Source organism: Quercus suber, unplaced genomic scaffold (genome assembly GCF_002906115.3).
Source record: "Quercus suber isolate HL8 unplaced genomic scaffold, Cork oak 2.0 scaffold_228, whole genome shotgun sequence".
In the NCBI taxonomy this organism is placed as follows: Eukaryota; Viridiplantae; Streptophyta; class Magnoliopsida; order Fagales; family Fagaceae; genus Quercus; species Quercus suber.
The window spans coordinates 673,457-696,832 of record NW_027069686.1 but is presented as its reverse complement, the minus strand read 5'-3'; the positions used below and the strand labels follow the sequence as shown (position 1 = coordinate 696,832).

Sequence of the window (23,376 nt, the reverse complement as noted above, 5' to 3'; positions counted from 1 at the left end):
CGCAAAATCCGCACTAAACCCGTTCGTAAAATAGCATAACTGACTGAACCGCAAGTAATAGTGCATCGCACCAAATAATGCAGTGCAATTTGCGGTTTTATAATAAGAAAACCGCATCGCACCGCATCCTCTATATATTAATATGTTTATTTTTTTAATATTAAATATATTATTAATAGTTAATAACCCTAGTTTTCCAAAAATAATAATAATAATAATAACTCTAGCAAGTGTTGATTAGGAAAACCAACCCAAAATATAGAAAAACTAGCTCAATAGTTTAAAACAAGCCCAAAACAAAGGGAAAAATCAGTTTTGGGCTGGGCAGGAAAATCCCTAAATTTGAAAAATATACTTGCTTTAAACCGCATCTTATATACTGCACTGCACATGTGACTGCAAAAATGAGCTACGTTACGATTATGGTTTTAGCTAAACTCTAAACCATACTGCACATGTGATTGCAAAAATAAGGTGTGGTGCAATTATGGTTTTGGCTAAACTGTACTGCAAAATACGGTGCTAAAAATGGCCAAAACCACAATACAACACACCATGAACACCACTAATCCTGTAGAACCAAATTACACCCTCTATGAAGAGCCAAACTAGTATCATCCTTGTCATTTTAATGCTTTAAAATTTAAAGACCAGTTGTGTACCAACAAAGAACCAACCCTTACCAAGAAGTCAAAAAAATAAAAATAAAAAGAATTTGATGGTTATGTTTGATTGCCAAGAAAGTGTACTAAGATGCAAGAAAAACAAAGTCCCACATTTTTTTTTCTCTTTCTCTTTTTAAAATTGAAATTTAAATTTAGCTGCTGACATGACATTTTTTAATTATTTTATTAGCAGTGTCAACTTTATTTATTTATTTTTTTTTGGTGATAAATGTCAACTTTTAAGTTTATTTGCATATAGACATTTTTCTTCAAAAATAAGGAACAAATTAATTAAATTAATTTAAAAATAATAATTGTGGGTACCTAGGCATGCATGCAACGTCCTAGGGCATGCATGGCACCTTCTAGGCCGTTCTCGGCATGTTTTGCAACGTCCTAAGCATGCATGGCAACGACCTAGGCATGCTTGTCAACGTCCTCGAACGGTGTCCTAGGAGTCCCACATCGAAGGAAAACCCCCCACTTACTGCCTTATAAGCTGTGAAGCGAAGGGAGTAGTGTACCATCAGTTTATAGTCATTCGAATGACTAAACTGATGGTACACTACTCCCTTCGCTTCACAGCTTATAAGGCAGCAAGTGGATATATATATACATGATTCAATGATATATAAATCTTTGTTAAAAGTAAGCCCATTAATTTGGGCCCAAAAAGCCTGTCAAAAATTGAGTTAAAATTTTTTTTATGCAAATTCACAATTTGCATAACCGACCCATTCAACTGTTGACCCGAATCACTGAGTTTGACCCATATATTGGGTCGGTTGTGGGTCACATTTTTTATAACCCGATTCAGTCGGGTCGAGTCCAGGTCAGGCCCAAACCCGACCCGACCCAACTCGTGGACAGCCCTAGCTGTAGGTTGTGATTTGGGGGCAGTGGGTTTCAATTTTGGGTCTGTGGGTTGGTATTTGGGTGGGGGGTCATTGGTTGGTTCAATTTTGGTGATTGGTTAGTGGTGGTGATGTCTGGGCTTTGGTGGTAGGTGGTTGCTAGTGGCTGTTGTTGCGGCAGTGGTGGTTGTGTCGTTGTTGTTGTTGTTGCTGTTGATGATGATGATGATGATAGGAAGGAGTTAATATTATTTTAATGTGTAGTAAATATTATTTTAATATATAGAATTGTAGGCTAAAACATCTGATAAATAGGATATTGTAAAATGATGTGATAAAATAATAAATTAGACTTTTGGTGTATAAAAATGACATTTTTTATGAAACATCTACTACGGATGCTCTAACAAAAGTAATACAAGTTTGAATTGTCAAATCCTTAAAAAAAAAAAAATTTGTCAAATGCCTTTGAAACTTGTGTATTTTTAATATTGAAAAAAAATATAAAAATCTATTTGAAATTTAAGTTGTCCAAGTTCACGTGGGTAGTGTCAGGGCACACTTCGACATTTAACAAAAGGTAAAGTCTCTTATTTGATAAAAACAAAAAGCAAAGAAAGTTAAAACAAACATCAGTCAGTAAGAAGAAAAACAGAAGTGGAGCAAATTTGAACGAAAGATGAAGAAGAAGAAAACCAAAGACAAAGAGGAGATGGAGAATGATCGGCGAAGTGGCGTCGCTGCCAGAAAAGTGGAAGCGACTGCAAGGTATAGGTATCTTTTCTTTTCTTTTTTTGGAAAAAATGATTTTATTTAAAGGGACATTTCTCAGATTCAAGCAAAGAAGACCATAGAAAAATGCACCTCATGTACTAGTTATTGTGCCCATGATAAATGCCAGCATGCTAGGTAGTCACGCATCAGGAAATCCTTAATGATGACTTCTCACATGAAACGGTAAGAATTCTAGAGATCCAACTTTAATTCCTACAAATAGGGTTAATTGATTGAAAGAGTTTAGCATTGAAGATATTAAATGAAGAAATACAACATTGCATTGTACATATTCATAATAGGCGCAAAAAGACATAATTGAATTGTCATAAGATTTTTGTCTTCCTATTACAATCCTTAGAAATTATATTTTTATCCCCAAAAGACTAATGAAGGTGAATAATACTAGCCATTTTAAGTTCACGTGTGAAAAAAATACATATAATAATCCCAGGTGCAAACTCTTTCATCAAAGAAGAAAGCTGATATTCTATGAAAAAGACTATTATTTATAATCCCATCAGCAATTAAAAAAAAAAGAGTCATGGGCCGCACTCAAAGTTCATCAATAGAAGTTTTGGACTAGCTTTGGCAAGCCCTCCCTGAATCAACTCTAAGTGGCCTTGCGAATTCGCACAACCTAGCTTCTGCTCTTACTTATCATGAAATCATCATCCCCATCCCCAATTCAGCCATGGGCCTTACTTAAACCCTTAAAAAAGTCATAGGCCTCACTGAAAGCCCATCAAGATAAGTTTTAGACTAAGCTTTTACCCTTCCCAAATCAACTCCAATTAGTGGGCCTTGAAATTTCGGACAACCTAGCTAGTGCGTATCAACAAGAACAGTATATAATTTCTGTGTGAACTCAGAAAAGGTTTAAAAAGAAAGATAGAAGTCAAAAACTACAGTATTCAGTAGTGCATGTGTATATGACAAATTGACAACTGACAAAGGTGAAAGGTTGCTTTAATAATGGCGAAGAGTGGAAAGGAAAACACTTGTGGTCCACACGGTGCTCTTTCGGTGCTGGGTCCAATGGGTGTTTTCTCTGCTTTGAATAATTGATGCAAGTTGGGAACTATGCTTGTTTTCTTCGCATCCTTGTACCTTACATCTACGCGTTTTACTTTCATCGAAGCACTCAAAAAGCATGGTCTTTGTCTTTTATTCCACCTGAATAGTCCATTCCCACCCACTGTCATAGATTGTTCTGGTTTTACTCTTACCCTCCAGTTCTCTGTTCTCACAAAGACACAATTAGCATTCATTCAATTCTCTCTAATTAAAGAAATGGCGGAAGGAGCTCTGTCCGGCGTTGCTAAAGGAATCATTGGGAAAGCGGGCGACCTAGTAGTCCAAGAGATTGCGCTCATCTGGGGTGTAAAAGCGATATTATTTCTAAACACATTCTATCACTTTAATAAGTTGTGAAAAAAAAAGGAAAGGAAGGTTCCATAAAATAAATTATTTATTTCTATTTTAGAGCATCTCATCTCTCTCCCCTTGTTTATATATATATATATATATATAAACAAAGAAATGAAGTGAGAGTAAATAAATGACAAAGAGATATTGGAACATCTATTTGGAAGAAATTACCCGAAATTTGATCTTGGTTTATTTGAGATGGTTTATTTGAGATTGTTCCTTTTCATCGTAAATTCGTAATCAAAGATGTTTAATGCATTATAGAATTGTTGATTAATATTATTTGAAATCTAAAAAAAAAATATTTTGTATCACTTTTTTTGTTCCACCAATCATGGTACATATGTGTTTTGATTTTTTTTTTTTAATTTTGATTATTTTATATAAAAAGTGAAACAAATGAATAACAAGTTGTGAATGGTGAAACTCAAAAGATGGTAAAGAGGATTTGTATTCCTTAAAACCAATATATAACTTAAGCAAGAAGCTTTTAATTGACTTATTTTAGGATTGTTGATGAGTTTTGTTTCATTGAATTAACTTATTTTGCTTAAAAAATAAAGTAAATAAATTGGAAAATAAACTCAATACAGTATGAAGGCTACTTTCATTGTCCATACTTCATTGGCATCAATATATATATATATATATATATATTTAATCCTTAATTAACTATGTACTCTTCTACCAACAGGATCAAATCCATAAACAATAGCTATCAACAAGGATGTAATGTTTTGTAATTCAATTAGTTGGCAATTCCTAATCTTTTTGATTGATACATCTAGGATTTAAATTCTCATGCTCTCCAAATTATAAAATTATCAACAACAAGAAGTGTGGAAAACTCAGGTGCAAACTCTTTCCCCAAAGAAGAAAATGGATATTGTATATACATGTGAAAAGGCTTACATGAAATCATCATCCGGCCATCCCCAATTCAGCCATGGGCTTTGCTTAACCCTTAAAAAAGTCATAGGCCTCACTGAAGCCCATCAAGACAAGTTTTGGACTGAACTTTTACCCTTCCTGAATCAACTCCAAGTGGGCCTTGAAATTTCGGACAACCTAGCTAGTACGTTTCAACAAGGTTACAAGAACAGTATATAATTTCTGTGTGGACCCAGAAAAGGTATAAAAAGAAAGATAGAAGTTAAAAACTACAGTAGTAGTGCATGTGTACATGACAACTGACAAAGGTTGCTTTAATAATGGCGAAGAGTGGAAAGGAAAACACTTGTGGCGCACACGGTTTTCTTTCGGTGCTGGGGTGCACACGGTTTTCTTTAATAATGGCAAGGTGGGAAACTATGCTTGTTTTCTACGCATCCTTGTACCCCACGACTACGCGTTTTACTTTCATTGAAGCACTCAAAAAGCATGGTCTTTTTCTTTAATTTCACCTGAATAGTCCATTCCCACCCACTGTCACAGATTGTTCTTGTTTTACTCTTGCCCTCCAGTTCTCTGTTCTCACAAAGACACAATTAGCATTCATTCAATTCTCACTAATTCAAGAAATGGCGGAAGGAGCTCTGTCCGGCGTTGCTAAAGGAATCGTTGGGAAAGCGGGCGACCTAGTAGCCCTAGAGATTGCGCTCATCTGGGGTGTCAAAGACGAGATCAACAAACTCAAGGACACAGTTTCCACTATCAAAGCTGTCCTTATGGATGCAGAGGCGAAGCAACACAACAGTGAAGCGATCAAACTGTGGCTGCAAAGGCTTAAGGACGCCATGTTTGATGCGGATGACTTACTGGATGAAATCTCCGCTGAGGCCTTGCGACAGGAAGTGATGACCCGTGACAAGAAGGCCAAAGAGGTACGCATCTTCTTTTCCGAATCTAACCAGCTTGCATATGGTGTTAGAATGGGTCATAAGGTTAAGGAGATGAGGGAGAGGCTAGTTGCTATAGCTGCGGACAGACAGCAGTTTCACTTGGAAGAACGTTGTGAGGAGAGACAAGTCAGGCATAAGGCAAGACAGCAGACTCATTCTGTTGTACGTGCTGAAGATGTTATTGGGAGGGAGAAGGATAAGAAGGCCATCATTGGGTCTCTGTTGGATCTCAATGTCAAGGAGAATGTTTCTGTCCTTCCGATAGTTGGTATCGGAGGACTAGGAAAGACCACAGTTGCTAAACTTGTCTTCAATGATGAAGAAATCAAGAACCATTTTGAGCTAAAATTGTGGGTGTGTGTCTCTGACGATTTTGATGTGAAGATAATTGTTGAGAAAATCTTGGAATGTATAAATAAAAACAAACCAAAAGGCCTTGAAATGAACACATTAGTCAATCATCTCGAGAAAGAAATTAATGGAAAGAGATACATGCTTGTGTTGGACGATGTGTGGAATGAGGAACGTGAAAAATGGAGTGAATTGAAAAAAATTTTAATGGGTGGTGCAAAGGCAGTAAAATCTTAGTGACTACACGTAGTGAAATCGTGGCAAAGATTTCGCAGCCTATTCAACTACATGTGCTAAAGGGTTTAGAAGAACAATATGCTTGGTCTTTATTTAAGAAGATGGCGTTTGAAGAGGAGGAAGAAGAGATGAATGCAAGCTTTTTAGAAATTGGGAAGGAATTTTTAAAAATGTGTGTAGGGGTTCCGCTTGCAATTAGAACAATAGGTGGTTTATTGTATTTCAAAAAATCCAAAATAGAGTGGAGATCATTCATAAACAATGAACTTTCAAAAATACCTCAGAATGAAGATGACATTTTACCAACGCTAAGGTTGAGTTACGATCATCTCGCGCCACACTTGAAGCAATGCTTTGCTTATTGTAGTCTATTTCCAAAGGATTGTGAGATTAACAAGTCAAGTTTGATTAATATGTGGATGGCGCAAGGGTTCATCACATTGTATGATGAAAAGCAATGCTCAGAAGATGTTGGTCATGAGTATTTTATGGATTTACTTTGGAGATCATTCTTTCAAGAAGCTAAAGAAGATGAATTTGGCAATATTTCAGAATTCAAAATACATGATCTCATGTATGATATAGCAATACAAGTAACGGGATCAGAGAGCACCACCGGTTATTCAAAAGAGAAAGACATTGACGAGAAAACTCGGCATGTGTCATTTGGGGATATGTTGCACTCATCATTGGAGATTCCGATCTCATTATCCAAAGCAAGAAGGATTAGAACATTTCTTTTGCCATGTCAACCAGAGTCTTTTACTATAAATTCGAACCATTCAACTTGTAGTGCAATTGTGGCAAGTTTTAAGTTCATACATTTGTTGGATTTGCATGGAATGAAGATTAAAACAATTCCAAGTTTTATTGAAAACTTGAAGCATCTAACATATCTTGATCTTTCTTGGAATGGAGATATTGAGATGCTTTCTAATTCTATTGTCAAGTTGTACAATTTGCAAACACTTAAACTCTCTCACTGTATTAAACTTAAAGAATTGCCAAGAAATATTAACAAATTAGTCAACCTAAGGTTTCTTGAGATTGATAGTTGTTGGGATTTGACTCATATGCCAAATGGACTAGGCCAATTGACTCATCTACAAACATTGTCAAGATTTGTGATGAGTAGGGGTAGGATTGATTCAGTACCTAGGAGTAACGGTGGATTGAAGGAACTTGGCAGGCTAAATGAGCTAAGAGGAAATCTGTCAATTGAAAATCTCAAACATGTAAAAGATGCCGCATTAGAGTATAAGGATGCAAATTTGAAAGAGAAACATCGTCTTGATAGGTTGGACTTAAATTGGGTAAAAGAAGACATTGATGAGATGGGTGTTAGTTACGATGACAGGTCACTGGAAGCCTTGCAACCACATATAAATCTCAAAGTATTGCGTTTAGAGTGGTACGGGGGAGTGAGTTTTCCACATTGGTTTCTGTCCCTCACAAATCTTGTCCAATTTAAAGTAGAGTATTGTATAAAATGCCAATATCTTCCACCGTTGGACCAATTGCCTTCTCTCAAAATTATCTATTTGCACTGTTTGGATTCTTTAGAGCACATATCAGATTCAGAGAGAGATAACAGTGATCCTTTATTCTACCCATCTTTGGAGAAACTCGATATTTGGTATTGCGGTAATTTAAAGGGATGGTGGCGGGGAATGAGGGATTCTCTTCCTTCATTTCCTCGTCTTTCTGATTTAGAAATTTGGGAGTGCCCTCAGCTGACTTCCTTTCCTCTGTTTCCATATCTCGAAAGATTGAGGCTAAATAATTGTAGCTTGAACTTGATGCAGTCATTGGAGAGGATGATGATAAACAACAAGACTTCTTCAGGGAATCTACCTTCAATCACTTCTTCTTCTTCTTCTACAATTGTTGCCCCTCTCTCCAAATTAAGTCACATGGAGATAGAGAACACGGAAGAAGCTTTGCCAGAGGAGTGCCTACGAAATCTCATTTCTCTCCGTACTCTATGTCTATGCAAATGTCCTCTTCCTCAAGGCATGCGATATCTTACGGCACTTCAACGTCTGACTGTTTGGAGATCTGAGGTGGTTATATCCAATGATTGGGTTGAGATGGAATGGCAAGGACTTAGGACCCTTCTCTCTTTGCATTTCTTTGACCTTCCGAAGTTGGTCTCTCTCCCAAGGTTACTTCAAAATGTCAGTTCTCTACAAAATCTCAAAATTTTGTTCTGTGATAATTTGATAGCCGTACCGGAGTGGATCTGCAAATTTATATATCTTCAATCACTAATAATTTTGGGTTGCCGTAATTTGGAATCATTGCCAGAAGGAATCAGTGCCCTGCCCTCTTTGCACACACTACAAATTTGTGTTAATCCCATCTTACAGAAAAGATGCAAGAAGCAAATCGGGGAAGATTGGCATAAAATTTCTCACATTCCCAATTTGTATGTAGAAGAGCCAGGTATATAAAAGTCACCATTTTACTCAACCTTCAATTAAAAAACAAAAAAAAAATCCAAAAGCCCAATTCTTCTTCTCCATTTGTTCTCTCTCAACGTCTGTATTTCTTGGTGATTAGATTTCAGTAAAGTAAAAGGCGAAACAACAATTTGCAGAGTTCAAGTTATTGGGAGTTAATTAAAGCTTTTGGGTGCTGCAATTGTTCAGCTTAGCAACTCACTCACTGGCACTATCTCCTTTCTTTTGTTTATCTAGCTAATAATTTTCTCATAGATTAATTTCTTAGATTTTATTAAATTCCATCTTAGGATTTTCAACCGGGTTGATGTGGTGATGTATTTGATTTCCCATTGTGTAACAGAGTCAAAATTGGCAAAAGGTAATATTACTAGGAGAATTGAATCAGATAACCATGCCGTAGGAATCAGCTCATTGTACAGGTATACTGTTGCTTCAGTTCCATTTTATATAAATCTTCCAATTTGCTGTTCTACAGATAATCTCATGTATCACAATTTATTATCTAAGTTAAATCACCATCGGATCATGCTTTACAATAAAATATAATTTTCAAGCATCATGGTTTTATTTTGAAAAATTGCTTGATATTTAGAAGGAAAATGTTACTATATGTTACCAAAGCAACGAACTATCTAAATTTTCTCACTTTGTTGATTTTAATATTGTTAGTTGGTTTGAGCTATAAAAAAACGAAAAAAAGAAAAAGAAATCTTCCACTGACCTGTTTTATAACACCAAATATACTTTATAGAGATCAAGCACCTATTAATTATTGTTGTTGTGATTACAGAAATATTCTAATCAAGATGATTCCTTTTTTTTTTTAAAGCTATTTTTCCTACGGATAGTAGAAGTCGAAGAGAAGGAACTTAAAGGCGCCGGCGCTGAACCCTTGCCTGACAGCCGCCGCGGTCTCTGCATCCATGGCTGGGAGATCGAAACTTGCAAGCTCTCCATTCTCACCTCCTCCAAGCTCCAATTGTCAGTCTCTCTCTCTCTCTCTCTCTCTCTCTTTTCTTTTCTTTATTTTTTTTTAGTTTTTTTAAGTTTTTTTTTATAAATTACTAAACTCAGAGCATAAACTGAACCATTTCATATAATGATTTTGTTGTTTTTGTGTTAATTTTAGCTTGTGCAAATTGAATTTTGCTTTCTCTCTCACCATATTGCTAGCTATATATAGTCGAAAAGCGGTGATCAGTCAGGTTTTCTTGAATGTGATGAAAACGTTAGGAGAAGTTTTTGAGTAGTTATGTGGAAACTGAAAATTGGTAAAGTCTCTTGACATTGTCATTATACTAGGAACCTCGGATCATATGCTACCTTCACCGAGATCAAAAATTGACATAAAAAAAAAACAAATGTACATTGACATGTATGGACTTTGTATACCAACATTCTTTTTTTCCAATTTGGATTTAATTTGGTAGAGGTTGAGTGTTTGAGTTGAGGAATCAGCATCTCCAAAACAAATTGGGTATAAGGCTTATTTAGTGGTAGTTATGGAAAATTGGAGATCTTCATGTTGCCAGAAGAAGTTTGATGATATATGTTAGGGGTGTATGAGTATATGTTACCACCTAAGTCGTCATGGTTATGTTATGTGCTTGTAGGTGGGAAGAAAAGCTTCAGACTTCTCACTTGCAAGAGATGGTTTTAGGGAGAGTTGTTTAATTCTTAAACATGTGGATAGTGTCACCAAAATTCATTTCAATGCATTCAATGCTCTAGCTGGCTGGAAGCAAGAGGCATTATGTCCAGTTGAGGTCCCTGCAGCAGCAAATTAAGTGGAAATTCAGAAGGTAAGCTAGGTGTCTGTATGTAATTTCTTTGTTGTGGACAACTGGGTCTATAAATTTTTTCAAGTATAAGTCTTGAAGGATTACTACTTTTGTGAACTGTTTTATCACCTACTTTATTAGTTTACATGTTGAACTGTTTTTTTAAACCTGATGCATCATTTTAATGCGAATGATGCAGGCTTTTGTCATGTACATTTATATAGCCAGCTTTCTACAACAATATGTGGCTTTCTCAAGTGATTCATCAATGGAGGTAACTTATATACAGTATCCTAACCTCCCACTCAAGTGTCCTTTGTCCTTATTTCTTTTGGTTCTTCTTTCACATCTTCAATATGTGAGTGTAATTGATGATTGTTGTAATTTGTTCCTATCCATTTACATACTAACATCAATTCTTGTTTTACTGTATTTCACATGCATCAGCACAAGACAAAAAGTGGAGAGTAAATATAGGGCCCCATGTATAGGTGATGTAGTGCTTTTAATCTCAAAGTACATTGAGATATAGGGATGATTGCTTTCATATAGTCTGCATATAGCCTCAGGACTCCTGTGAATGGTAAGCCTACTTATCTAAAATCGTGATGGTCTAACTACTGCTTTTGTATATTTTGGTATTTTATATTTGCAACTTTTACTTGTCCTGTCTGAGTCTGTTTCTAGGTATAATTTTTTTATGTCCTTTATTTTTTCCCTCTAAATATCCAATGATACTTCCCCTAGTAATGCCAGAGCTGTTTCACTAGTTCGTATAGCAAACGAGATATGCTTGCTTGCATCATAGTGCTTCTTTTAAGACATTTTAGCTTTATCTATTGAATGGGAAAGGGGGAAGGAAGATGAGGAATTTAATTCCTGTGAACCAAAAAAATATGAAACATAAGATTGGAAACTAATTTTTGTATCTTTTATCACTTATTTGAAGAATGCAAGAGGAAATAGGTCATGAGTGCATTAACCTGCTCACACGAGTACAACTGTACTTTTATTCACTTTCAGTAAATCAGTAATTCAACACATAGTTGATTGTTTCAAAGTGAAATATAAAAAAAATAATAATAATAAAAAAAATGTAAATGATGACATGTGTTATCTAGTTTGGATTCATTTGCAGAACTATTTCATATTTTTTTAGCATCTAATGAATCTCGACTAGAACGTTGTTTTCTTGACTTGGTAATTCCTTCGTAAATCTGCAGCTTGCATTATAATCAAATACTAAGGATACAGGTTATGCGAAAGAATGTAACATGAGATGTTGGTCAATTAATGCAGGTCAACAAAAGCAAATGAAGTTTTCCAAACGAATTTGTGGAATCCAAGTTCTTGTGCTAGATGATGAAAATTTTCTATGAGAGTATTGGTGAGTGAGAATCTTTATCATTTTAGAGCTGAATCAGGGAACTTGTGTTGAAGAGCTTAAGATTATTCACTTTTGAATTGGTTGCAAAAAAAACAAGTATACTCAGGAACTGAAAATTTTGGGTTCCATGAGTAAACTATGTTTCATAGATATATTTGCAGCCAAGTCTAGATTGAGTGTTAAAAGAGAGCAAAACTGAATTGATATTCACAGTACAATGCCATTATCAAAAAGTAATAACAAGGAACCTAGACTAACCCCATTTTGATCCTAGTAGCAGCGAGTAACTTGTCTTATAGGTAGAGATAACTTGACCTACAAGTATTGGCTTAAAAAAACCATGGGCTGTAATGGGCTCAAGGGCCCTAATATAACTAACACATAATACAGAAAATTAAGAATGTTATGATGAAATTACAGTACACAAACATAACACTTTGTTTTACTTTGGGTTCTTGATGCTAAATCATGTTGACCATTCAATTATGGAAAGTTTTGCTCAAGGAGGGAGGACGGTGATCACATTAAGGGCTTATCCAACTGAAGCAATTGACTAGAGTTCTTCCGCATGAGCTCTTGAAGCCATTCTCAAAGCCAGGGGTCATTGGTGGGAGAGTTGCTAATAGCATATCCATCTAATCTACTGGTGATAGTATAATTTTTCAAATAAAGTAGTCGCAGACCCACACAATACGTGGAAATAAATAATATTTTGACATTATAATATAATGTATAATTTGTTCTCTAAAATTTGTTGAAAATAATTTGTTCTTCCTTAAAATTAAACAATTTCTATTTAGTCCAATTAGAAAAGCTAACATAAGAAACGAAATTCATACATTAGTTTCATGAATTCTGTTTGCTTTAATTGCATTTTTTATCAATTAGATAACAATAAGACCTTTTGAACCATTTTAAAATATGAAGATGATTCTAGAATATATGTCAAAAGTTGAGGACAAAATATAGAATTTAACCAGGAAAAAAAAAGACTTGGTTTTCTTTGAGTATTTAAGTACTTGATCTCAAATATGTTACTTATAAACGTGACATTGTCCTTGTATACAGTCTGAAAATTCTAGTTTTAACTTTATGCCAGCAAAATACATTAATAGAATGCCACACGTTTTTTAAGAGTAAGAAGTACATCTAGTTGAAATTCGAAAAAGACTTGGAATGTGATATGTTGTAGAATGTAGCTTTAAACAGAGTAGTTCCTGAATAAAAAGCTATAATGATTAATGGTTATGATCATATACCATTTGATTGTACTATACGATTATGTTATCTGAGATTGTATAATAAAGGACAGTGGCAACTACATAAGATCATCAATAACTGAAGCTTTGTGACTCCTCATTATTTTGACAATGTAGGCACTTTGTCAGAACAAAGAAGCAGCAGTGTATATGTGCCTAGGGACGAGGCATTCTCAAAGGTGAAGCAGTTGACATTTTCAGCAAAGACCCTAAAATCTGTGATGCATGCACTGCTGCCTCAGCTTGAGATATCACTTCTTGACCCCCACTTGGGATTTCCACACTTCACTGCCATAGACTCACTATTTTGTGAAGGAATCACATTGCCTAAGCCTACAAATGCCAGCTTCTTTCAGTCAATACTACCAAGGCTTGTGAAGGCTGTAACTGATACTCAAGAGAATCTTTTGCTCTTTGAGACCCCTGCATTCATTGATAGTATGCACTTAGTGAAGGTACTTCACTACATAGGCAGTTCATGCTAAACAGTAGTTTCATCTTCACGATTTGAATTTTTGTTAGAGAGAGAGAAAGCAAAAGTCATAATTAATGTGGTGTGGCCTAATGGCCTATGCCCACAACAGAAAATCCTTGACGAGCACATCTTTGTTATTTGAATTATTTTCCTACAATGAACCCAATGTAAGATACATGCAGTAGATAACACTAGGCTAACCTTAGGGTTGTAGTACTTGTGTGACTATGATTAGTTTGCTTGCAGTGTAAGTACACAGGTACATTACATAGACCTCAAATGAGTTTAGGTCTCTTGAGCCATAATATTTTCAACATTCAGAACAAAAGAAATATGTTCGATTTGCAAATTTTCTATATATCAAATGGCTAAATATCTGAGTTATTCAGTGGAAAATTTTATTTATAATCTTAAATGGCATTAAAATTTGTGAGTTATGTCATGCAGGATTGGCCCATGAAGAGTAAGCTCGATCCTAAGATCTATGGACCTATAATTAGATGTCAATCTCCCTATGTTCCTTTCCTTTTGATGTTAATACTCCACTCAAAGTGTGCCTATAAATTTGCCTCTCTTTGTACAGTTACAATTGCTACTTTTCCGAATAGTTATTTTCAACATTTGCATCTCATTTAAACATATTTAATCTTAATATGCTTTCTATCAAATGCTAAGTGTGTAGATAGGTATACATGTAATAAAAACTAAAAGATAAAATTTTTATTACATGGGAAATCTTGAGGAGCAAAAAGTGCTCCCATCATTGCATAGCATGTTTTACCTGAAATTTCCAATGATTATCTAACCGTATCATCTTGCACTTACCTCTCTTCATAGGCAATCCACCTGAATGGTTGATGAATGAGTCCCCTAATTTCCATGGTTGCAGGCCTTGAAAAGTAAGAGGCTATTTGTGTTAGATTATCATGATCTGTTACTACCTTATGTGAACAATGTAAGAGAGATAGAAGGGACTACATTGTATGGTTCAAGGGCATTGTTATTCCTTACTAAGAATGGCACACTAAGGCCTGTTGCCATTGAACTCACCAGGCCTCCAACTGGTGACAAACCCCAGTGGAAGCAGGTTTTTACCCCAACGTGGGATGCCACAGGTTGCTGGCTGTGGAGGCTGGCTAAAGCTTATGTTTGTGCTCATGACGTTGGTTATCACCAGCTTGTCATTCACTGGTGAACACTATGCAAACATGAACTCAAATCGCGATAAATTGGCATTGCAATCAACTTCTTCTGTGAATGATTTTGTACAACCCTGAAACTATGGTTAAAAAATTCCCCTTAATATCATGCTAGTTGTCTACTTGGGCTCAGACAAATCACAATTGTTATCATTAATTTTTGGGATTCTTTCTTTGTACTTTTGCAGGCTACGGACTCACTGCTGTACAGAGCCATACATAATTGCAACTAACCGACAATTAAGTGCAATGCATCCAATTTACAGACTTTTAAATCCTCATTTCAGATACACAATGGAAATCAATGCTCTTGCCCTAGAGAGCCTCATTATTGCAGGTGGGATAATTGAAAGCGCCTTCTCACCAGCTAAATACTCCATTGAACTCAGTTCTGCTGCTTACAACCAGCTCTGGCGGTTTAACATGGAAGCTTTGCCAGCAGATTTGATTAGAAGGTATTGCAGATGATCAAAATAATATAAGATTGTTATAGTTTTATTCATGGTTTCTATAAGGTATAATCAGATGAAAAGTTGTGTGTGGTTATACTTAGGTTGCTACTTTTTCACTCAGTAGTTTCTCAACTTCTTGATACTTAATGAATTATCAAGCTTGCAAATTACTTTCCATAACACCCTCATTGAAATTTCAAAACAGTATTGTTGATCAACTTTCAAGGGAATAGTGCCCCTGACTAGAATGGTGAAAAAGAATACATGTTATCAATAATGACTAGACTGTTGAAGTTCCATGGCTGATCCCAAAATTTGGGGACTAAGGCTTGGTTTTGCTATTTTTTTAGGGGATGGCAGTTGAGGATCCAACAGCTGAGCATGGCCTGAGGTTAACCATCGAAGACTACCCTTTTGCCAATGATGGTCTAATTCTTTGGGATGCTATTAAGCAATGGGTAAGTGATTATGTGAACCACTACTACTCTGAACCATCTCTTGTTCAGTCTGATGGGGAGCTTCAAGCTTGGTGGACAGAAGTTAGAACAAAAGGCAATGCAGACAAGAAGGATGAGCCATGGTGGCCTGTCCTGAAAACACCAGAAAATCTAATTCATATTTTAACAACCATAATCTGGGTAACTGCTGGACACCATGCAGCTGTGAACTTTGGGCAGTATATGTTTGTTGGTTACTTCCCTAACTGGCCTACTATAGCTCGAACCAACATGCCAACTGAGAATCCATCCGATGAAGAATTCAAGAAATTTTAGAAAAAACCAGAAGTTGAACTGTTGAAATGCTTCCCTTCACAGATTCAAGCAACCAAGGTGATGGCTGTTTTGGATGTTCTATCAAATCACTCACTAGATGAGGAGTATCTTGGTGAGAATATGGAACCATCTTGGGAAGAAAATCCTATCATAAAAGCTGCATTTGAACAGTTTAGTGGCAGACTGAAGGAGCTTGAGGGAATCATTGATGAGAGGAACACCAATTTGAAACTGAAGAATAGAGTTGGAGTTGGAGTTGTACCATATGAGATCTTGAAGCCATTCTCAAAGCTAGTGGTCACTGGTAGGGGAGTTCCTAATAGCATATCCATCTAATGCGATGGTAGTAGCATCAGTTTATGTGTAAATAAACTAGAGTACATGTACTGTGGAATTTCACAACTCTTCCATCCCATGTGATTTTCTTGGTCTTGGATATAAGATGGTTAGAACTTAAAATGCTATTAGTTCAATTCCAATCAGATCTACTTTTGCAGGCTATGGAATCAACTTTGAGGTGTATTTTGATGAACTGGGGATTGAAGATTAAAAGACTACATGACTTGCATACAAATCTTAATTGAGATACTTTACAAGTTTTACTCATGATAGTTTTATTTTATTTTATTTTTTAAAAAGAAGTTGTATTAGTACTTGACTACTAATGTGAGATAGAAAATATGGAGGTGGGATGATAAAAAAAAAATGCTATGTCCATAACATTTTTACAACATTTTCACAACAAATCCTATGTAGTAGGTTGTTACAGATTGTTAATGGACAGGTAGAAAAGTAATTTCAGTGATAAGTTTAAATTTGAACCAATAACTACTAACTACTTCTGATTTGTTTTGAAAATATTATAAAAAGGAAATGGTACATTCGTGGGGGAAAAAAAAACAGTTTACTTTTTTTTTTAAAGAAATTGTATTAGTACTTGACAACTAACGTAAGAAAAAAATGAGGAGTTAGGAGAAAAAACTGTTTTTTTTTTTTTTTTAATTTGCTAAAAATTAGGAAAATTTTAAATTATTAATTTTACATGTTTAACCCTTGAAGGCATTTTAGACATTTAAATTGAGGATTGGGAAGCCTTTATTAGTACTTCTGATTTGTTTTGAAAATATTATAAAAAGGAAATGGTACATTAGTGGGGGAAAAAAAACAGTTTACTTTTTTTTTAAAAGAAATTGTATTAGTACTTGACAACTAATGTAAGAAAAAAAATGAGGAGTTAAGAGAAAAAACTGTTTTTTTTTTTTTTTTAATTTGCTAAAAATTAGGAAATTTTTAAATTATTAATTTTACATGTTTAACCCTTGAAGGCATTTTAGACATTTAAATTGAGGATTGGGAAGCCTTTATATAATAGTATAGAATCTATAGATAAATAAAAAATAAAATACTCTGTGTTATAAAAAGGGTAATGTTACGGTACTCGACTTAACAAAAAGTCGAGTTCCTTGAAAAAAAATATATTTAAATGTGTGAATAGTGTTGTGAGACCCAGTTTTAAAGTTTTTTTTGCTGAATTCCGTGCTTGCGGAATAATGCACAGGACCCGTTGAAAAACGCCCAATGCAGCTGAAAACACTTTTCAGCTCTATCCAAACTTACACTCAGACTTTCTTTTAAGTCAAGTTCCCTTGAAAAAATGGTTTTACAAAGTACTGGACTTGACAGAAAGTGGAGTTCCCTTGAAAAAATGGCTAGGCAGATTTGTCCATTAATAAAAGTTAAAAAGAAAAAAAGAAAAAAAAAAAAGAGAACCCATTTGACATAAAAATCTACATAAACAAAGCTTGTACTTCTGCTAGAAAAAGACTCGTATTTTAGTTTAGATTTTTAGATTTGCTCCCCAAAACAAAAGAGTGTATCTTTCATGGGCAAGTTGAACGAGATGACTCTAACAAAGGAGGGTGACTATAAGAATGTTAAAAGAAGGACAAATAATATTTTGAAAATGATAATAGTACTGTAGTATTTAGCAATTTAATTAGTGATAAATAAATAACAAGCAGCATTACCTGAGCGGTTTCAATGCAGAATGTATGGATACAACACTATAATATAGATATCTTTTTGTTTGAAAATGTGACTAAACTTTTGCAGGGATTTCTTGAATTAATGATTTAATCATTTCCAGAAATTTCTTGAATAATTGAGTTTTTGTAATTGACTTTCTGAACTCAAATAATCATATATATGTAACTAACATAATCAATATTAAATGATGGAAATTCAAACATTTATGAAATATCGTAGCAATTATATATGTAATATATATATATATACCCTCCCTCTCGGTCGATCATAGAATATTGAAGTTGTTTGTCGAATTTGGCTGGTGCAATTTAGTTTGAAAGTTTTAAGGCTGAGATATCAATGTATACTTCTTTATGATGTATTGTTTTTGTCTAAATTTTTTTAAATTGTTTTTTAAAGGTACCTTCTCAGGTGATTTTTCATTTTTCTAAATTTAAATTTAATTTTTCAATAAATCTCTACCAATTCAGAGTTTTTAACAATGTTAATGTATACTTCTTTATTCTCCTCTAACTGCTCTTTGTACTTTAACATTTCAGTGTTAGTTGAATCAATCTTTTGAAAATAATTGGTTTTGTAATTTTCTTCCGTTATTTAGCTCATGGCTCTTTTTCTGAAGCTCCACTTTTAAACCAGACCGTAAGTGCCAGAAGATCATCAAAAACTTCACCAAACTTATTGCAACTACTTATGATTTACAATTATAGAAATTAAAAAAAAAAATGTTTTAGACCTCTATTCATTCTAAATGCTCTAATCCAAGTGAAAATCCTGGTTTAGACCCCTATGTTAATTATTCAGAGGAATTATTAATTTGCCTCAATTAAGTAATCCACAAGATTATTATATTTTCACCACAGTTAATCAATCACCAAATGATAATGAAACCGAACATAAAAGAAAAGGCAATAGAGACTTACCAGGTGAAGTTATTGAATCCCTTCCTTCTTCAACCTCACTGCTCTTACGTCCATGATTTATAATCAATTCATTAATTTTCAATTTTAAACCAATTATTTTGTCCACAACCGGGTTCATCTCTTTCCCATACTCCTTCAACTATTGTCTGTTCTTTGATATTTCAGTGTTATCCCAATCAATTGTTGCCGTAATCAGGCTCCTAATTTTTTTCCTTCCTCAACCTCGTGAATCTTTTTCTCAAGAACCTCTCGGAGTCCATGAGCTTTATTTTTGGAATGTTCTGATGCAACAGTAAGTAATTTCTTATCTTTTTTATTATCTTCTAATAGCTTGTAAGCATCTGAAATATTGAGTTAAGCCTTTCACAATAATACAGCATTAGAATTTGGCTACAAATTCAGATGCAGAGGCCATGCAAATATAACATAAAATGATTAATTAGGTCTCAATGAACAACAGATAACTTTAAACAGGCAAGTAGATCAAATAAAATTCCATAATAGTTCTCTCCACAGGAGATATTCCAGAGAAAATCCAAAGCCAAACAAAAATATCTTGGAAACAAGAAATATGTGGCCAACATTGGAGCATCCTAACTATGACATTGGGAAGTAGGCTAGTTCAATCTTCTTCCTCAATGACCTTGGTACCCAATCCCTTTAAGCCCTCTGGAGGGATCTCTGCAACAGTGACTAGTGAGAAAAACTCCTCCTAGCATCTTCTTCATCATTTCTCTTATGCGCATAAACTCTCTTTGGCCCACTCCGAATCCCACGACTCCAGATATGCTTGTTAAGCTTGACATCCACCCTGACAATAGTTTTTCCCAAAGCCTTTTGGGTAAACTTCCTGATTTCCTTTATGACCTTTGGAGCCCTCTTCTTGAAAGTGCTGCACATGGGATTGGAAAATGGAACGGTTACTTAGCAGCGTCCAAACAACAATGCATTAGCTAACTGGGATACACAAAAAAATCAAGAACAAATATAGCCTTGTAGAGTGCATATTTTATAAGATTAGTAATAAGGAGAGAGAGCAGTAAGTAGATGGTAAAAACATAAACAATTTTAAGAAACAGATAAAGCCTTGTAGAGTAGCATCTTTTATAAGATTAAAGTTTCTCTGTGTAACTTATAGAAGATCTTAACTTTCAGCCACACAGGGCAGCTAACATCCAACTCTTGCGAATGTGTATACTCGAGAGAAAAGTTAGGATTTCAACAACTGTGAAGTCATACTAAAGCACTGAATATATTGCTTACCATTGTAACCCCAAATAAATAGAGAAACCATACATGACTCCAAGAAGTCCTCTGTTAAAGACATAGAAGTATATACTAGTTCCATTCCTCACCCAATACTTATAAAATTATATATCCATGCATATAGATAAAAGCTAGAGATTGAACTGACAGGAGGCTCTAGCCTCTCCAGAGAATTCAGGAGACATGAATGAATACTAGAAGAAAAAAAGGGCAGTAAATAATGTCACTAAAAGTAGGGAATTTTCGCAACATGATCACAGTTCATTAAAACTCCTCAAAGCAAAAGCCAATGACCTAGGAAGTACAAACACTTCACTTAGTGTGCTGTACCTGTATTGTACATCTGTCATACCGGTGTTGTATAGCGAAATAGAGGCTTCCACTTGACAACACAAGAGAAATGTATAATTTTTTTGTTATGTAAAAAATCCCTTATAATGGTAACCGCATTAATTCATTTGAGGGATAAATAGCTATTAAAAGGGATAGCACCAAATCCTAAGCAAAAATCACATATACTTTTCTATATACTAGGAACGTTATCAATTTATCTTATCATATCTCAAATCAAATTCTTAACAAGCCAAAAAAAAGAAATTAAGATCCTCTCCATTTTAAGCGAAATGTACTATTGAGTCATAATTTAAACGTGACACTAGATAGACACCTTTAAATTTGTAATATTTAATAAAACCATGAAGTAAAATCACCTCAAATGGAGAGAATCCTAAAACGAAAAGAACATAGCATTCATAATGTCTCAAATGAAGTGAATCAATTTTACTAAAATACATGTGGAAAGATTTCAGCTTTCAGTGTTTCATTTTGTTGTGTTGTGCTCTATGTGTGTTGTTTTTAACAACCAATGAACACTAGAATTCTAAATTGATATTATATTATTTCAGGATACTGGATCAGGTGCAACTTTGACAGCTAAAATATCATTTTGTTTTAAAGTTAAAAAGTATCACATACTATTCACACATATATTTTACCTGATTGAGCCCATCATTGCAGTCAAGTGAATAAAGACTTTCCACATATGTAGTTGCCTCCATTTTTCTCTTGAGATCATATCGTGTTTTTCTATAGGCCTTTTTTTTCAAATTGATGACTATCAATTTGAAAATGTATTCTGAATTCTTTCCAACTTGCTTCTCCAGCAATAAAAATTTTTCACCATTCTTTGACACGCATATAGGCCTCGGACAAGTGCCCCTATATGGAATGGTTGCCAATCTAGTCCAAGACTCCTTCATCACCCATAGCTGAATACATAAATCATTGCGTGATTCACCTGTGCACACAGATAGACACAGGTGTTCTCCAAAAGTCCCTAACTCCCATGTCTCTGATGTATCGTAATAAGAAACAGATTCTGGCCATGGCAGCTCATGAAATATCTCATCCGCTAAATCAAAATAAATGATTGATGGCTTCCTATAACATTTAGGATTCCAATAAATTGCCCCATTGCAGTATATAGTCTTTTCGACCAATTGCATGCTGCTGCAGATAAAAAAATTATTGTCCTCATCCACCCGAATTGTCTTCCAAGTAAAGGTCTTGAGTGAAAAGATCTCGATCTTCAACATACGAATATCGAAAGTGTGGTAGGGCCTTAATATCTTGTAATCATCAGTGGAATAATCATAGCCAAAGCCAAAACCGCGAAACCAGCTAGAATATGAATCAGGTGTTGATGTTGATGTTGGACTTGGTATGTTTTTGTAACTTTTGGTAGATGGGTTCCAAACCAAATATTGGGCTGTCCATTTGTCCACATTATATAATTCAATACATACCAAGCCATTGCAAGAAGCCAAGTTTCTCTTAACATGTTCTTTACTCCACAATGGAAAACCAGGAAAATCAACATCAACATGTTGACCACGAAAATCACGGCTTTGAATCAGTGCTTCACAACCTGATGATAGAACATAATTGTTAGTCAAAACAAGGACGTTCATGCTTTTGGGGTTTTGAGATGCTCTCTGAAAGTGGGATTTAGCAAATCGGTGACTACTGATCAAAGTGTGCCATGCTTTGGATACGCACTTGAATCGCATTAGAGACTTTACTGGTAGTCTTGAAAGAATTTCCTCAACGAGTTCATTTGGTATAGTAAAGCTTCGTCGCCGCCGTGCCTTGCAAATTCTCATAGTTCAGTTCAGGTCCTTGGCTCTCTATAATCAATATATAAGAAAGAATGGTTAAAGAGTTAGATATTAAACCCTGTAATTAGGAATGTAACATATTAAAATTTATAGTTTCAAAAGTACTATAACGTGTTTTATATGTATTGCTATTTCTAGATAAAAAAATGTTGAATTGCAAAGGAACTGAATGAGCAGAGAGTCATTTTACTTCTTTGTATAATTTATTTTTTGTCAGTCGTTAGGCTACTTTGTCCATTATGTGTACAAAGTAGTGGGGGTGTAGTATACGTGCTTATGAACATTGAATTTCAATTGGAGATCAAAATGAGATGGTGTAAGGGTTGGAAAGTAGGTGTGGAAACTAATGGCAGGATATTAAAAAAAAAAACTGTGACATAAAAATAAGTTATGAATGATTCTTTGCTTTTAAACAACGAAAACAAGTTGATAAATATCAGAATCAGAGACACAGAAAGAAAAGAGAAGAGAAGAATCATACCGAGAGAAACGTAGAGGTCGGCGTGTGAGTGATGGAGGAGTGCGGAGGCTGGCGTGTGAGTGTGAATGTGGGGTAGGTAGGGTTTCTTTTTTTCAATTAGTTTATATGTTTAACTTAATTAGTTTAAGTTTAATTAAAAAAAATAGTTTAATGTTAGTTGGTTAATCTAATGGGTTATAATTTTTAAATAGCCAGAGGCCCAATATTTATAAAATAAAAATAAATAAATAAATAAAAGGCCCAATGTTTGCATTGCGAGGCCCAAGACGTGTTTGTGATTGGGAGTGTGTGTTTGTGTTTTTTGTTTGAACTTTCATTTTGTTGCTGGATTTTTTTTTTTAATGGGAATTACGTGAATTTTATTAAGAAGTAGATAATAACATAGCATCATGAATCACAAGCAGCTCACCATTTACCATGGAAAAGCAAGTGGAACCCAATGATTGTCTGTGGCGTCCTTAAATTGAGTGGGCCTAAAGTAGGCATCTTGATACTCCATGGGCAGAAAGCGAACCTTTGCCAATATTGCATGTGAGGATTGG

At 34.9% G+C, this 23,376-nt stretch overlaps 2 protein-coding genes and 1 pseudogene across 2 annotated transcripts; 2 read left to right on the top strand and 1 right to left on the bottom strand.

Moving 5' to 3' along the window:
• Positions 1-4,977: 4,977 nt before the first annotated feature.
• On the top strand, positions 4,978-9,037 carry LOC112006791 (putative disease resistance protein RGA4). The gene is given in 4 exon segments (XM_065780224.1): positions 4,978-6,133; positions 6,136-8,330; positions 8,461-8,598; positions 8,959-9,037. Coding segments are annotated over 3 exon segments (3,213 nt in total). The 5' UTR covers positions 4,978-5,244; the 3' UTR covers positions 8,590-8,598; positions 8,959-9,037.
• LOC112006789 (linoleate 13S-lipoxygenase 2-1, chloroplastic-like) lies at positions 8,924-16,408 on the top strand (annotated as a pseudogene).
• A 2,965-nt stretch (positions 16,409-19,373) lies between these two features.
• On the bottom strand, positions 19,374-22,926 carry LOC112006790 (F-box/kelch-repeat protein At3g23880). Its single transcript, XM_024039104.2, has 3 exons — positions 22,835-22,926; positions 21,172-22,362; positions 19,374-19,802 (listed from the first exon to the last, which is right to left on the bottom strand). Exons 2-3 carry the CDS (start codon positions 22,336-22,338, stop codon positions 19,704-19,706), a joined length of 1,266 nt encoding a protein of 421 aa, XP_023894872.2. The 5' UTR covers positions 22,339-22,362; positions 22,835-22,926; the 3' UTR covers positions 19,374-19,703.
• Positions 22,927-23,376: the final 450 nt, after the last annotated feature.